At 50.9% G+C, this 16,717-nt stretch overlaps 1 protein-coding gene across 9 annotated transcripts in view; it reads right to left on the bottom strand.

Annotated features, from left to right (window-relative positions):
- The window catches only part of LOC140207334 (C-type lectin domain family 9 member A-like), an 86,164-nt gene that overhangs the window by 40,476 nt on the left and 28,971 nt on the right, over nucleotides 1-16,717 (bottom strand). For 7 of the 9 annotated variants that reach the window (XM_072275855.1, XM_072275861.1, XM_072275857.1 and 4 more), the window contains 4 exons: nucleotides 15,253-15,498; nucleotides 14,356-14,507; nucleotides 12,371-12,435; nucleotides 10,278-11,345 (listed from right to left, as the gene is read on the bottom strand). The exons of 1 other annotated variant lie outside the window; for it this stretch is intronic. In XM_072275855.1, coding sequence (XP_072131956.1) covers nucleotides 11,156-11,345; nucleotides 12,371-12,435; nucleotides 14,356-14,507; nucleotides 15,253-15,498 — 653 coding nt within the window. In that variant the 3' untranslated portion in view covers nucleotides 10,278-11,155. Of the gene's footprint in view, nucleotides 1-10,277; nucleotides 11,346-12,370; nucleotides 12,436-14,355; nucleotides 14,508-15,252; nucleotides 15,499-16,717 lie in introns of those variants that run through there. One more of the 9 variants, XM_072275863.1, reaches the window with a different exon arrangement.

The raw sequence follows: 16,717 nt of genomic DNA, 5'->3' as shown, positions 1-16,717 counted from the left end.
GAGGGGACAGAAGTGAAAACGGGTAGGGTCAGGGGCAGTATAGTCATGGGAGGGATGTGGAAGGTAAAGTGAGGAAGGCGTGCAGGGTGAGGATGTGAGAAGAGGGAGTGCAGGAGAAGGAGGATTTGGGAGCGAGTAGAAAATGGTGGAGAGAATGTGGTGGAGGATGTGTTCGAGTGGGGTGAGGCTAGAAATCCGTCACTGATGGTGTTCGCCAGGGAGTCGCAGGTGGGTCCAAAGATCTTTGGCAACTATATTCACCATTTGTAGCAGATTTTACAACTTGCGGTTGGGAAGCTTGGAGACGGCCCTAACGTTGGCGGCGTGGTAAACAGTAAATCCAGTTATTTCCATAGTGGGACCTCGATTGGCTGGTGCAGTGGTTTAGTGGGCAAATACGATCTAGATCAGTGAAGAGACGGTTCTCGTATTTCAGTATGACAACCCAGGCTGTGTCCTTCACATCGGTGGGGTGGGGAGAATTACTGGATAGTGTTGTAGAACAGAGGGAGCCAAGACAGAGGAACATGGCTCACTGAAGGTGCAGTCACGGGTAGACAGGGACCCTGAGGAGTGTTGCAGAACAGACGGATCCAGGGATGTAGGGACACGATTCCCTGAAAGTGAAATCACGGGTAGATGGGGTGGTGAGGAAGCTGGAGAAGAGAGGGAAACGAGTGGGAGAGAGTGAGACAGAAGGGAGAGAGACAGGGAGACAGATGGGGTTAAGAGTGGCAGAGGCTGAGAGACAGGAAGAGAGGATGGAGAGGACGAGGAGGGACGATATTGTTTGAAAGAGGTGGAGAGGGGAGAAAGAGGGAAAAAGGGAGAGGGAGGGTACAGTCGAGGGACTAAAGGGAGAAGGAGGGGGAGAAAGAGGAGAAGGGGATGACAGAGTGGAAAATGGGGAGGGGTGGGAAGGGAAGTGGGGGGTGTGATAATGGAAAGAGTAGGTCAGAAAGAAAGGATCAGAGAAGATGAGGGGAGAGATAAAGTGAGAATGGGTAGTCAGGAAGCAGAAAGGCAAAGATAGTTCGGTTAGAAACGAGAGAGAGTGGATTTTAAAATTTTAATGACCTCTCTGTCACTTCCCCGCCTTTCCCAGTCCCGTCGCTACACAACAGTCCTTCAACGGCCCTCCAAAATGCCATGCCATCACCCAGCGCACACTCCTCAATGCCCCTTCCTCCGCACCGCCTCTCCCACGACATTCACACTACGGCGCCCTTCACACAGAATGTTCTTCTCCCACGCCACTCCCTCCTCACAAGTTTCATCACGTTCCCTCCATAGAGTCCCTTCGACAGCGCTTCCGACACCCGGCCCTTACCAAAGCTCACACATGTCCCCAACCGTTCACAATGCTCCCTCCACGACGCCGCTCCCATGAATTCCCTCTCAATCAGGGAATCACTAGAGTCAACCCGACACTTGCCCTGAACAGCATTAGAAACGTCTCCTAAATACAGTCAGAGCAATAAGGATAAAACTGGGCCTATCTGTCCAGATCCGAGGCTTAGAGCGGGCCCACATACGATACATCAGTTTCAGCTGGGGACAGAGCATTGAGGGTCTGAAGCAGAGCAAATCTCCGTCCACACCGTCCCATCACACACTCCTGGAGTCAGACACAGAGTGAAGCTCCGTCCGCAACGTCCTATCACACACACCCGGGGTCAGACACAGAGTGAATGTCCCTGCACACCGTCCCATCACAAACTCCCGGGGTCAGACACAGAGTGAATCTCCCTCCGCACCATCCCGTCACTCACCCCTGGGGTCAGACACAGAGTGAATCTCCCTCCACACCGTCTCATCACATACTCCCGGGGTCAGAGACAGAGTGAATCTCCCTCCGCACCGTCCCGTCACTCACCCCTGGGGTCAGACACAGAGTGAATCTCCCTCCACACCGTCCCATCACATATTCCCGGGGTCCCTCCACACTGTCCGATCACACACTCCTGGAGTCAGACACAGAGTGAAGTTCCGTCCGCAACGTCCTATCACACACACCCGGGGTCAGGCACAGAGTGAATCTCCCTCCGCACCGTCCCATCACACACTCCCGGGGTCAGACACAGAGTGAATCTCCCTGCACACCATCCCATCACAGACTCCCGGGGCAGACACAGAGTGAATCTCCCTCCGCACCGTCCCGTCACTCACCCCTGGGGTCAGACACAGAGTGAATCTCCCTCCACACCGTCCCATCACATATTCCCGGGGTCAGGCACCGAGTGAATCTCCCTCCACACCGTCCCATCACACACTCCCGGGGTCAGACACAGAGTGAATCTCCCTCCGCCCCGTCCCGTCACTCACCCCTGGGGTCAGGCACAGAGTGAATCTCCCTCCACACCGTCCCATCACATATTCCCGGGGTCAGGCACCGAGTGAATCTCCCTCCGCACCGTCCCATCACACACCCCCGGGGTCAGACACAGAGTGAATCTCCCTCCGCACCGTCCCGTCACTCACCCCTGGGGTCAGACATAGAGTGAATCTCCCTCCACACCGTCCCATCACATATTCCCGGGGTCAGGCACCGAGTGAATCTCCCTCCACACCGTCCCATCACACACTCCCGGGGTCAGACACAGAGTGAATCTCCCTCCGCACCGTCCCGTCACTCACCCCTGGGGTCAGACACAGAGTGAATCTCCCTCCACACCGTCCCATCACATATTCCCGGGGTCAGGCACCGAGTGAATCTCCCTCCACACCTTCCGATCACAGACACGCGGGATCAGACTCATCATGGAGCTCTCCCCCTCCGTCTTTCCGGCCCGCTTACCTCTGGAAGGAGAGCGTGAGTCCATTTTGGCGAACGTCGTATTCACGTAAATCTCGCTCTGTCCTCCTGTCGAGGATTCTCTGCGTCTCTGAGCTCAGCGAGGGGAAGGATCCGCTGTCAGAGGAAGCCCGTGTTGACAAGGGGGTGTGACCGACACAAACACCGGATGAACAGCTGATAAAGGAACCGGGGGGTGGGGAGAGATGGAGGGTGTTGGAGAGAGTGATCCAGTGAGACGAGATGGCGGGACAAAGAATGGTGAGAGTGGGGAGTTAAAAAAGGCAAGAACGGGGTTGGCGGAGAGAGAGAAGCCGATAGCGAGGGAGGAGTGGCAAGAGAGGGGTGAGGGAAGAGGTAGGGCGAGGAGAGAGCTGGTGAAGTAAGACAGATGGACATGGGGAATTGTGAGTGGGAGGAAGAGGTGGAGACATAGAGTGTGAGGAGACGGTGAGCGCTTGTGAGAGAAAGCGGAAGAAAATGGTGGAAGGGGCACCGGGAAGGAAGGAATGAGGGATTAGAAAGGTGGACGATGGAGGGAGAGAGTAATCGATTGAGGGAGATAGAGGAAAGGAGTGGACAGATGAGTAGGGAAGGATGGCAGGTGTACGGAGGGCGGAAATGTCGGAGGGATTTGTGTCGCTGGCACACAGCCTCCATTGTCCTGGAGATTTGCACCGTCCCGGTTGGTTCCCGGTTTGCGTGTCGGACGCTCCCTTTGCTCCGCCTTATCGCCGGGGCTTCAGCGCTCTGTCCATGAGAAACCACGGCCCCGGGTCGAACACCCAGAACCCACCGATGTGAGTGAGTCCCCTACCTCTGAGTGAGGTCAACGGCTCTCCTTCCCCATCATCTTCCCAAAGGTGGCGGTCGAGGGCGTTAGGGGAGGATGCGGAGGCGGAGGAGGTTGAGGTGCCCAATCTCCCGCGCTCCGTTCGGTGTGTTGAGCTCCCACCGGCGCTGCACAGACTGACTGAGAGAGCCTCCGGCGCCTGTGATAGGAGACAGGTTCGGGGGTAGGAGGGAGGGGAGAGGACAGAAATGAAAAGGGGTAGGGTCAGGGCGGTATAGTCATAGAAGAAAGTTGGAGGGTAAAGTGAGGGAGGCGTGGAGGTTGTGGATATGAGAACAGGGCGTGCAGGAGAGGAAGGATTTGGGAGGGAGTAGAAAATTGTGAATATAATGTGGTGCAGGATGTGTTGGAGAGGGGGAAGGCAAGTTTTAACGGGTGTGGACGGGGAAGTTATGGGGTTATCCCGGGCGGGGGGTGGAACCTCTGTTGAAGATGAGGAGTGGGGTAGAGGGCGGGGTGGGGGCTATACAACACAGGCTAGAAAGTCTTTCCCTCACCCTCAGAGTGAATGTCTCCCCTCTCTGTGAAGGAGGAGGATGTTCCGAGAAAAAGACGGATAGACAAGGTAGAGTGGTGAGGAGGGGGTCACAGGAATTGGGAGGGGTGACGAGGTGGTTCAGGATTGGGGAAATGTTGCCTGACGCTCATTCCCTACCCTGCTCTTGCCGTCTCTGCCTGTGTGTTTCTGCCTCTCCGTGAAGACTCTAAAAGCCGGGACAAGAATATCCCAGCGCAGGGAAAGGTGAGGACAAGAATGGAGTCCTTTCGTCCTTCTTCTCCAGTTCTCTACCCACCTTCCAGCTGCTCTGCATCTCCCTCTCCCCGTCCTCTCGTTTTACCTCCCCCCTTTCTCCAAATCATCACCCTCTCCTCTTTGTAGCCAGTGCGTGAGTGGGCCAGTGAAGAAGTGGAGCTTTGAGGCTTTGAGTCGAGAGATTCTGGCAGTTTTGGCAGTTGGTCTGTGCAATCAAGTCAATCAAGATTTGAATAGATCAGCAGAAAGCCTTTGATTAGACAATCGAGATTTGGATAGCTCAGGCTCAGCAGAAAGCAGCTGATTGGGCAGTCGGGGTCACGGAACAAACATTTTGAAAAGCTCAAAAGATAAATAGAGGGACAGCTCAAGCGAAGCGGCCAGTAAGTGAGTGGGCCAGTGAAGGAGTGGAGCTGTAACGTTTTGACTCGAGAGGCTTCGACGAGAAGAGGCGGAGGACAAGCTTGCTCGCAGTTAGTTTTTACAATGTCTCCTGAGACGGTGATGTGCCTCTCATGTGAGATGTGGCAGTCTTGGGGGAAAGCTCCCCTCCCGCAGAGTCACATCTGCCACAAGTGCATACGGCTGGGCGATCTGGAAGACCGTGTAAGGAATCTGGAGCAGCAACTGGTTGACCTTCTACTCATAAGGGAGAATGAGGCAGTCATAGATGAGAGCTACAGGGAGGTAGTCACACCTAGGCTGTCGGAAGCACGTAGTTGGGTGCCAGTCAGAGGGTTAAAGCAAAGGTGAGCAGACAGGTAGTGCAGAGCACCCCTGTAGACATTCCCCTGAATAATAAGTTTACCGTCCTGGATACTGTTGGCGGGAACGACCGACCAGGTGTGAGCCACGGTGGCAGGGCCTCCGGCACTGAGTCTGACCCTGTGGTGCAGAAGGGTGGGACGGAGAAGAGGAGAGCTGTCGTCATTGGAGACTCTATAGTCAGGGGAGAAGACAGGAGAATTTGTGGACGTGAGAAGGACACCCGAATGGTTTGTTGCCTCCCGGGTGCCAGGGCCCGGGATGTCTCTGACCGGGTGCTAGGCATCCTGGTACGAGAGGGAAAGCAACCAGAAGTCGTGATACATGTTGGGACCAACGACATAGTCAGGAAGAGGGATGAGGTCCTGAAGTGTGAGTTTCGGGAATTAGACAGAAGGCTGAAGAACAGGACCTCAAGGGTGGCGTTCTCAGGATTGCTGCCAGTGCTACGTGACAGTGATGGTAAGAATTGGAGGAGATGGCAGTTGAATGCGTGGCTGAGGAGCTGCCGCAAGGAGCAGGGTTTTAATTTTTAGATCATTGGGATCTCTTCTGGGGAAGATGGGGCCTGTACAGATTGGATGGGTTGCACCTGAACTCCACGGTAAGCAAATCCTTGCAGGTAGGTTTGCTAGCATGGTTCGGAAGGGTTTAAGCTAATTTGTGAGGGGGATGGGACCCAGATCAATAGAGCAGTGAAAGAAGTGCATGGAGTAAAGCCAGATCGAACATTCAGAGAGGCTTTGAGGAACGAGAAGCAGAATAAACGGTGTACAGATAGTCAGGTAGAAAGCCTGAAGTGTGTGCACCTCAATGCAAGAAACATCAGGAACAAAGATGATTAACTGAGAGCTTGGATACACACATGGAATTATGATGTAGTGCCCATTACAGAGACTAGGCTGGCACCAGGGCAGCAATAGATTATCAATATCCCTGGATTTCAGTGCTTTAAAAGCGATAGAGAGGGCGGACAAAGGGGAGGACGGGTGATATTACTGGTCAAGGATACTATTACAGCTGCAGAAAGGATTGGTAAAGTAGTAGGTTCCTCTTTTGAGTCAGTATGGGTGGAAGTCAGGAACAGGAAGGGAGCAGTTACTCTATTGGGGGTATTCTATAGGCTCCCTGGTAGCAGTAGAGATACAGAGGAACAGATTGGGAGGCAGGTTTTGGAAAGGTGCAAATAAAACAAGGTTGTCATCATGAGAGACTTTAACTTCCCAAATATTGTATTTGCACCTGATTATTTCCAAGGGTTTAGATGGGGAAGAGTATGCTAAGTTTGTCCAGTACGGATTCCTGTCACAGCATGTGGACCGGTCGAAAGGGAGAATACCATACTAGATCGAGTACTAACTAACGAACCGGGTCAGATCACAGATCTCTCTGTGGGTGAGCATCTGGGGGACAGTGACCACCGCTCCCTGGCCATTACCAGTATCATGGAAAATGATAGAATCAGAGAGGACAGGAAATGTTTCAATCGGAGAAGGGCAAATTATGAGGCTATAAGGCTAGAAGTTGCGGGTGTGAATTGGGATGAAGTTTTTGCAGGGAAATGTACTATGGACAGTTGGTCGATGTTTAGAGATCTCTTGCAGCATATTATGGATAAATTTGTCCCGGTGAGGAAGATAAAGAATGGTAGGGTGAAGGAACAGTGGGTGACAAGTGAGGTGAAAAGTTTAGTCAGGTGGAAGAAGGCAGCATGCATGAGGTTTAGGAAGCAAGGATCAAATGTGTCTATTGAGGAATATAGGGAAGCAAGAAAGGAGCTTAAGTAATGGCTGAAAAGAGCAAGATGGGGGCATGAGAAGGCCTTGGCGGGTAGAGTAAAGGAAAACTCCAATATTCTTCAGTTATGTGAAGAAAAACAAGATGACAGGAGAGAAGGTAGCACCGATTAGAGATAAAGGTGGGAAGATGTCCCTGGTGACTGTGGAAGTGAGCAATGTCCTCAATAAATATTTCTCTTCGGTATATACCAATGGGTGGGAACTTGATGACGATGAGGACAATATGAATGAGGTTGATGTTCTGGATCATGTTGATTTTAAGGGAGAGGAGGTGTTGGAATTATCAAAACATATTAGGACGGAGAAGTCCCCGGGACCTGAAGGAATATCCCCCGGGTCCCTCCACGATGGGAGGGAAGAATTGCTGAGCCTCTGGCTAGGATATTTATGTTCTCGTTGACTACGGGAAGGGTATCGGAGGATTGGAGGGAGGCGAATGCTGTTCTCTTGTTCAAAAAAGCTGGTAGCGATGATCCGGGTAATTATAGACCAGTGAGTCTTACGTCTGTGGTGGGTGACTTGTTGGAAAAGATTCTTAGAGATAGAATCTCTGGGCATTTACAGAATCATGGTCTGATCAGGGAGAGTCAGCATGGATTTGTGAAGGGCAGATCGTGTCCAACAAGCCTGATAAGAGTTCTTTGAGGAGGTGACCAGGCATATAGATGAGGCTAGTGGAGTGGATGTGATCTATATGGATTTTAGTAAGGCATTTGACAGGGTTCCACACGGTAGGCTTATTCAGAAAGTTAGAAGGCATGGGATCCAGGGACGGTTGGCCAGGTGCATTCAGAATTGGCTTGCCTGCAGAAGGCAGAAGGTGGTGGTGGAGGGAGTACATTCAGATTGGAGGATTGTGACTAGTGGTGTCCCACAAGGATCTGCTCTGGGACCTCCACCTTTCGTGATTTTTATTAACGACCTGGATGTGGGGGTAGTAGGGAGGGTTGGCAAGTTTGCAGATGACACAAAGGCTGGTGGTGTTGTAGATAGTGTAGAGAATTATTAAAGATTGCAGAGAGACATTGATAGGACGCAGAAGAGGGCTGAGAACTGGCAGAAGGAGTTCAACCTGGAGAAGTGCGAGGTGGTACACTTTGGAAGGGCAAACGCCAAGGAAGAGTACAAAGTAAATGGCAGGATACTAGATAGTATGGAGGAGCAGAGGGATCTGGGGGTACATGTCCACAGATCCCTGAAAGTTGCCTCACAGGTGGATAGGGTAGTTAAGAAAGCTTATAGGGAGTTAGCTTTCAGGAGTCGAGGGATAGAGTTTAAGTGTCGCGATGTAATGATGCAGCTCTATAAAACTCTGGTTAGGCCACACTTGGAGTATTGTGTCCAGTTCTGGTCGCCGCACTGCAGGAAGGATGTGGAAGGATTGGAAAGGGTACAGAGGAGATTTACCCGGATGCTGCCTGGTTTAGAGAGTATGCATTATGATCAGAGGTTAAGGGGGCTAAGGCTTTACTCGTTGGAGAGAAGGAGGATGAGAGGAGACATGATAGAGGTGTACAAGATAATAAGAGGAATAGATAGAGCCAGCGCATCTTCCCCAGGGCACCACGGCTCAGTGCAAGAGGACATGGCTTTAAGGTCAGGGGTGGGAAGTTCACGGGGGATATTAGAGAATTTTTTTTTTTTTTTTACTCAGAGAATGGTTGGTGCGTGGAACGGATTGCCCGTGTCAGTGGTGCAGGCAGATACACTAGTGAAGTTTAAGAGACTACTAGGAAGGTACAACAGGATCGGCACAACATTGTGGGCCGAATGGCCTGTACTGTGCTGTACTATTCTATGAAATAAGGGCACAGAAGGTTTTCTAAATGGAGAGAAAATTCAACATCTGAGGTGCAAAGAGAATTACTAGTCTTTGTGCTGGATTCCCCAAAGTTGAATTTTCAGGTGGAGTCGGTGGCGAGGAAGCCAAATGCAACGTAGCATTCATGTCAAGAAGATTAGAATATAAATGTAAAGTTTTAATGTTGAGCCTTCATAAAGCACTGGTGAGTCCTCACGGAGGACTGTGAGCCGGTCAGGGTCCCTTCTCTCAACCTGGCCAGAAGTGCTTGCATTGTAAAGAGTTGAAGGGAAGTACACGGAAATCATACGGGGATTGAAATGCTTATCAAATCAGGAGCGTTTGATGGCTGCAACTCAGAATAATGAGTAGGCGGGAGGGGGAGGTGGGAGGGTGGTGCTTAGTGTTGTTGTTACCCAGGGAATGTTTAAAGGCCACGATAAAGTAGATGCGGAGAGAAGTTTCCCTATGGTGGGAGAGACTAAGGCCAGTGAGCCCACATAGAATAGAGGGCCGTCATTTTAGAACGGAGATTAAGAAGAATGTATTTTGCCATAGTGGGGTGAATCTATAAAATGTGATGTCTTAGCAGTCTGTGGATTTGAAAGCATAATATTTAAGGCAGAGTCTGAGAGATTCTGGATTAGTCAGGTCAGGAAGGGATACAGGAAGACGGCAGGAGATTGGGGCTGAGAGGAAAATGTATTGGCCATGATAAAATGGCGGACGATGGGCCAAATAGCTTAATTCTGCCTCTCTAGCCTATGATCGTATTTCAGATTCCTGTGTTGCTGTGTGTCAGTATCTCAGAGGATATACACCGGGCATGCAAACACGAAGAAATTATCTTCCTCGGAAGGCATCCCAGATTCGGAACCGGAGTATGGTTAGCTGTCACTTTACCTTGAAGGCTCTGACTACCAATTAATACCGGTCAGTAGTTAAAGGGCTCGTGCTGCAGGGGATGCATTTCTAGTTATAAAGATTGTGATTTCATCTTCGGATTTCGTTACTGACGTCTTCGTAATTTCGAATCTGAGTCTGAGTGTATTCCAGAGCATACTGTACACATGGCCTTCACCACCACCCGTAGCTCTCTCGTAGCAAAAGGTGTTGCAACGTCAGGAGTCTGAGAAGATTTGCCCTTTCATTGAAAACGAGGATATTTTCTACAGATGAACGTTGGGAGCCTGCTGACTTGTAGCATCGCCACCTGGTGGAGGCTGAAACGGACAGGGTGACAGAAGCCTGCAGACGAATGTAGGATCAACCAACATCAAAGGCTCCACCTTCCCCAGCATCGAGGACATTTTTAAGATGCGATGCCTCGAGAAGGCAGCTCCACCAGTGAGGCCCCTCACCCCGGGACACGTTCCCTGCTCAAAACTACCATCAGGGAAGAGGTACAGAAGCCTGAACACTCAAGATTCAGAAACTCTTTCTTCCTTTCCACCACCACATTTTTGAACGCATGTGCACAGCCTCCAGAGTTTTGAGATTTTATTGCATTTTTTGTAATTGTCATTAATTTTACATATTTGCGCTGCAAAAGAACAAATTCGAGGCCGTTCAAGTTTCAGATGATAAATGACATATCGATTCCAGAGGAATGCATCCGATACGAGTGGACAAGACAATTGGCACTCTGGTCTTCACCAGTCATGGCACTGAGTACAGGAGTCGGGAGATATCGTTGCAGTGCGACAAGCCGTCGGTGAGACCGCCCTGCTTTAGGAAAAATGCCATTGAGCTGCATAGAGTGTACAGGGCGTTCTACGGTGATATTGCCAGGACTCGGAGCACTGAGTTATGGAGAGAAAGGAGGGAAGGCTGGGACTTTATTCCCTGGAGCGTAGTTGTAAATGTACAGACTTCCATAAACACAAGAGGGGCACAGACAGAGGAAATAGGCATAGTCTTTTACCCGGGGTTGGGTTATCGAGCACCAGACGGCACAGGATTGAGGTGAGAGTGGACGGAAAGGAGAAAAAGAGAGAGAGACGTCAGGGTGACGGAGGGTTTAGAGAGAATGGGGAGAGAAGGGAGGGAGAGGGGTAGAGAGGCGTGAGGAAAAGAGAGAGAGAGGTGAAAGAGTTGGGTAGACGGAGCAGAGAAAGAGCGGACGGAGAAAGATCCAGGGATAAGGGGAACTGAACTGTTTAGAGAGACAGGTAGAGGGAGCGGAGAAGAGTGGGACGGAGGAAATGGCGAGAAAAAAAAGGGATAGACGGGGAAAGAAGTATGTCTGTGTGTGCTGAGGAGAAAGGGGTTGCGACAAGAGGAGGAGGTAGAGTGGACGGGAGAGGCAGAGAGGGTGTGGTGGGAATTCCAAGGATTTAGAAGTGAGAGGTAAGAAGAGAGGAGGAGAAATTGGATGTAGTCGCTTGATTCATGTCGCCTCCACTGGCTGTTGGCAGAGATCCTGGATATGTTCAGGAATATCCCGGAACAAAGCTGCTGACTTCTCGCACATGAAACGGCGATCACTATCGCAAGTGAAACCTTCTCTGTTCGGGTCGCAGCCTCCGCATTCTGACGTCCCCGAGGACACCTTAAACAGGAGACTCCAGGCCACATTCCTATCCAAGAAGGTTAGACAATTTCAACAGAGACAAAACAGCTCCGGCAGACAACCGTAGCTGAGATCGTCCACAAGCTAATCCCATGATGTCGCTCTCTCCTGACAGCCTTTGTCAGTCCCCAAACTCATCCCACTCATCCACTCTCTTCCCACCGCCCCGTGCCAGTACCCAGAGAGATACCACTGTCCCAATGTCTCCCTACAATCCTGTATTAGTCTCCAAATTAATCGCACTGACATAATTTCTCCCCATAGCCCCGTGTCTCCACAAGTAATACCAAAGACCCGCTTTCTCACCACAGTCCTCTGTCAGACCCTGGAGGAATCGAACAGGACCACCCTCTCCCCTCGGAACTGCTTCACTCCCCGAACAAACCCCACTGTCACACCGTCTCCGCACAGACTTATGGGCGTCCAGAGATGAATCCCTCTCGTCCACACACTTGCCTCATCCCTGGGTCGGTCCCAGATTAATCCGATGCCCCTCCCTGTAGCCAGAGCTTTGCGTCAGTGTCCTAACATATCCCAGTGCACCGCGCTCACACCATAGCCTCATGTCCGCCTCCAGACTTATACCACTGGCGCCCTCTCTCGCACAACCGTTCGTCAGTTCGCAAACTAATCCCACCGCCCTGTACCGGTCTCCAAACTAATCCAGTTGTCCTACTCTCGCCCGTCAGATCTATGTCATTCACCAAACTAATTCTACTGTTTTTCACTCTACACACAGCCCGGCGACTATCTCCAAAATAATCCCACACTGCACCGCGCTCTCCTCCCCGACATCCGTCAGGACCAAGAAGATTCTTGTGTACTGATCTCTCCGCACTGCCCCCTGGCAGTTTCCGAAATATTCTCACTGCCTTGTCCTTCCGCGACAAACACCGGCAGGCCTCAGATGTTCCGCTGGTACCACACTCTCCGAAGAACCTCGTACAGTCTCATCGTAAACGAACCCCATTTTCACCCGTCAGGACTATGTCAATGCGCAACTCTCACCACACAGATCAGTCCAAATCTCACCCGTCTTTGCATTTTCCAATCCAGTACGCGTGGTTTCCGTACGCAAGGTTGTGGGATACAAAGCTCTGGAAAATTAAAATTGTTTGATTAACCCAAAGAATCCAAAACAATTTACGGGGTTTCTCTCAGTTTATTACAACAGGTATTTGTGATGGGACGGTGTGGAGGGAGCTACACTCTATCTGCGGCCCCGGGATTGGCAAGGTTCCACACGGAAGGCTTATTCAGAAAGTCAGAATGGATGGGATCCAGCGAAGTTTGGCCAGGTGGATTCAGAATTGGCTTTCCTGCAGAAAGCAGAAGATCGTGATGGAGAGAGTGCATTCGGGTTTGAGGGTTGTGACTAGTGGTCTCCCACCAGGATTGGTTTTGGGACACCTTCTTCTCGTGATTTTTATGAACGACCTAGATGTGGGGGTAGAAGGGTGGGTTAGCAAGTTTGCAGACGACACAAGGTTGGTGGAGTTGTAGATAGTGTAGAGGATTGCCGAAGATTGCAGAGAGACATTGATAGGATGCAGAAGTGGGCTGAGAAGTGGCAGATGGAGTTCAACCTGGAGAAGTGTGAGGTGGTATACTTTGGAAGGACAAACTCCAAGGCAGAGTACAAAGGAAATGGCAGGATACTTGGTAGTGTAAGCGTAGAGATCTCTGGGCACATATACACAGATCCCTGAAAGTTGCTTCACAGGTAGATAAGTAGTTAAGAAAGCTAACGGAGTGTTAGCTTTCATAATTCGAGAGATAGAGTTTAAGACTGGCGGGTACCGGATGCAGATCTGTAAAACTCTGGTCAGGCCGAACTTGGAGTACTGTGCCGAGTTCTGATCGCCTCACTATAGAAAGGATGTGGAGGAATTGGAAAGGATGCAGAGGAGATTTACCAGGATGCTGCCTGGTTTCGAGTGCATGGATTATGATTAGTGTTTATGGGAGCTAGGACTTTACTCCTTGGAGAGAATGAGGATGAGAGGAGTACAAGATAATAAGAGGAATAGATAGTGTGGATAGCCAGCACCTCTTCCCCATGGCCCTACTGCTCAATACAAGAGGACATGGCTTTAGGATAAGGGCTGTGAAGTTCAAGGGGGATATTAGAGGAAGGTATTCTACTCAGAGAGTGTTTTTACGTGGAAAACACTGCCTGAATCTGTGGAGGGGGCAGATACACTACTGAAATTTAAGAGACTACTGGACAGGTATATGGAGGAATTTAAAGTGGGGGGTTTATATGGGAGGCAGGGTTTAAATATCGACACGACGTTGTGGGCCGAAAGATCTGTACGGTACTGTACTATTCTATGTTATATATGTTCTATTGTGTTCTGGGAAGATGCAGAATCACTCTGTGTCTGACCCTGCGAGTGTGTGATGGGACGGTGTGGAGGGAGATTCATTCTGTGTCTGACCTCGGAAGTGAGTGATGGGACGGAGTGGAGGGAGCTTCACTCTGTATCTGATCCCGGCAAGATGTGATTGGACGATCCAGTGGTATATTCACTCTGTGTCTGAACCCGGGAGTGTGTGCTGGGAGTGTATTTTGGTTGTTCACTCTGTGTCTGACCCCGGCAGTGTGTGATGGGACGGTGTGGAGGGAGATTTACTCTGTGTCTGACACCGGGAGTGTGTGATGGGACGGTGTGGAGGAAGATTCACTCTGTGTCTGACCCCGGGAGTGTGTGATGGGACGGTGTGGAGGAAGATTCACTCTGAGTCTGATCCCGGGAGTGTGTGATGCGATTGTTCGGGGGGAGAGATTCACTCTGTGCCTGACCCCGGGAGTTTGTGATGCGATTGTTCGGGGGGGAGATTCAATCTGTGCTTGACCCCGGGTGTGATGGTACGCTGTGGATGGAGTGTCACCTCTTGTCTGACTCAGGGAGGTTTTGCTGGGAGTGTACTGTGGGTGTCACTCTGTGTCGGGCCCCGGGGGTGTTTGATGATTCCTTTGTTACTGTGGGATCTTCTCGTGGTGTGACACTTACCTCTTCATCCTTTGAACAGATTTCGAGAAGCCTTGAGTCGAGTTTTAAACATTCTTGCACCGCTCTGGAGGAAGATGTTTCAAATGTGGATACGTAATAACACCGGTCTTTGTTTATGATCCAGTCCTTGGAACACGTTTGCTCTGGAAATTCTGAAAAAGTAGCAGTGAGAAACTGAGTGGATCTCTCTTCACACTTTCCCATCACACACACTCGGGGTGACAAAGAGAGTAAATATTCCGCCACACCGTCCCATCAGACTCTCCAGGGGTCACGGCACAGAGTGAATCTCGTACCACACTGTCCCTTCGCACACACCCGGGGAGAGACGCAGAATGAAGTTCCCCCCACAGCATCCTATCACAGATTCACAGGATGAGGCACAGAGTGATGTTCCCTCGACATCATCCATCACAGACTCTCCAGGCAGGCATAGATTGAGCTACCTCCACCCCCTCCCCTGATACACTCACAGAGTCAGACACAAAGAGATTCTCACTCCGCACCGTCGCATCACAGACTCGGGTTGTCAGACACAGAGTGTGCTACCTCCACACCGTCCCATCACAGAGCGCTGGATCAAGCATGGAGTGATTCTCACTCCACAGTGCATCATCGCACAGCCCGTGGGTCAGACCCAGACTGCAGTTCTCTCCACAGTCTCCCATCGCACACCCCCGGGGTCAGGCACAGAGTGATGATCCCTCCGAAACGTCATATCAGACACAGTTACCGGGTCAGAGGCACAATGTCCTATCCAGTAACTCGCAGAATCAGACAGTGACTGATGTTCTCGTCCCACCTCACGCTCCCGGGGTCAGAAACATAGTGAAGTTCCCAACACACCCTCCCTTCCCAGGGCACACTCCCGGGGTTAGACGTGGAGGGATGCTTCACCTCTGCTACTCGTCAGAAATTGGCAAATTTCACCCTTCGTCCACTTTAAAGTTCTAAGCGTCTTGTTGTGGATGGAGAAGTTGTTGCTGATAACAGAAAGATTGTGGACACAGTCGTAGTTGGAGAGTTTCAACTGATGGACCTGTTGTCGACATTGGGACTGTGTTCTGTTCATCTCCTGATACTGTTCCCAAAGTAGCTGGTATTTTATGTCGGAGGTGATCTGAGACTGACGAATCTGTGATACTGAGAGAGATGGTCAAGGATATTTAGCGTTTACATTGACTTGTGAGACAGCGGTGCGGTGCTGGGCGGGTCGCGGTAATAGGTGTGTCAGTGTCACGGTGTGGTACTCTGCGGTTCATGCTGAGGAGCGTGTAGGTGTCACGGTGACGAGTGTTACAATGAGAATGTGATGGTTTCTTGTCCCAGTGGGAGGCGTACCGTGACACGGTACAGATGGTGTATGTGCCACGCTGAGGGGCTTGTCAATGTCAGGAATGAGGGGCGTGCCGGTTGACAGTCAGGAGCGTCGATGCCACCGTGAGGTGTGAGTCTGCGTCAGTATCGCAGTGATTGTTGTGTCCGCGTCACAGTGAGGGACATGTCGGTGTTGCGCTGACGGACAGTAGCAGCAGAGCAGCAGTCACTGGAGTTTCTGCGCAAAATGAAGGAAGTGCAAGGCAGATGTATTCCAAATGAGAAGACATTATCCAATGGAAGAAGAACACTACCGTGGCTGACAAGTGAAGGTAGAGCCAAAGTAAAAACAAAAGCAAACACAAGGAATTCTGCAGATGCCAGGAACTCAAGCAACACACATCAGAGTTGCTGGGGAACACAGCAGACCCAGGCAGCATCTCTAGGAGGAGGTACGGTCGACGTTTCAGGCCGAGACATTTCGTCAGGACTAACTGAAGGAAGAGTTGGTAAGATATTTGAACGTGGGAGGGGGAGGAGGAGATCCAAAATGATAGGGGAAGACAGGAGGGGGAGGGATGGAGCCAAGAGCTGGACAGGTGATTGGCAAAAGGGATATGAGAGGATCATGGGACAGGAGGCCCAGGGATAAGGAAAAGCTGGGGGGGGGGCAAACCCAGAGGATGGGAAATAGGTATAGTCAGAGGACACAGGGAGAAAAAGGAGAGTGAGAGAATGAATATGTGTATATACATAACAGATGGGGTACGAGGGGGAGGTGGGGCATTAGCGGAAGTTAGAGAAGTCGATGTTCATGCCATCAGGTTGGAGGATACCCAGACGGAATATAAGGTGTTGTTCCTCCAACCTGAGTGTGGCTTCATCTTTACAGTAGAGGAGGCCGTGGATAGACATGTCAGAATGGGAATGGGATGTGAAATTAAAACGTGTGGCCACTGGGAGATCCTGTTTTCTTTGCTTCCACAGTGTTCCGATTATCGAGGTATCGGTCAGGGGGCTGTTGGTGTAATGATTTGGGGAGTGT

Source organism: Mobula birostris, chromosome 13 (genome assembly GCF_030028105.1).
Source record: "Mobula birostris isolate sMobBir1 chromosome 13, sMobBir1.hap1, whole genome shotgun sequence".
Classification (NCBI taxonomy): Eukaryota; Metazoa; Chordata; class Chondrichthyes; order Myliobatiformes; family Myliobatidae; genus Mobula; species Mobula birostris.
The sequence above is the reverse complement of the archived record's forward strand: the minus strand, read 5'-3'. Positions and strand labels throughout refer to the sequence as shown.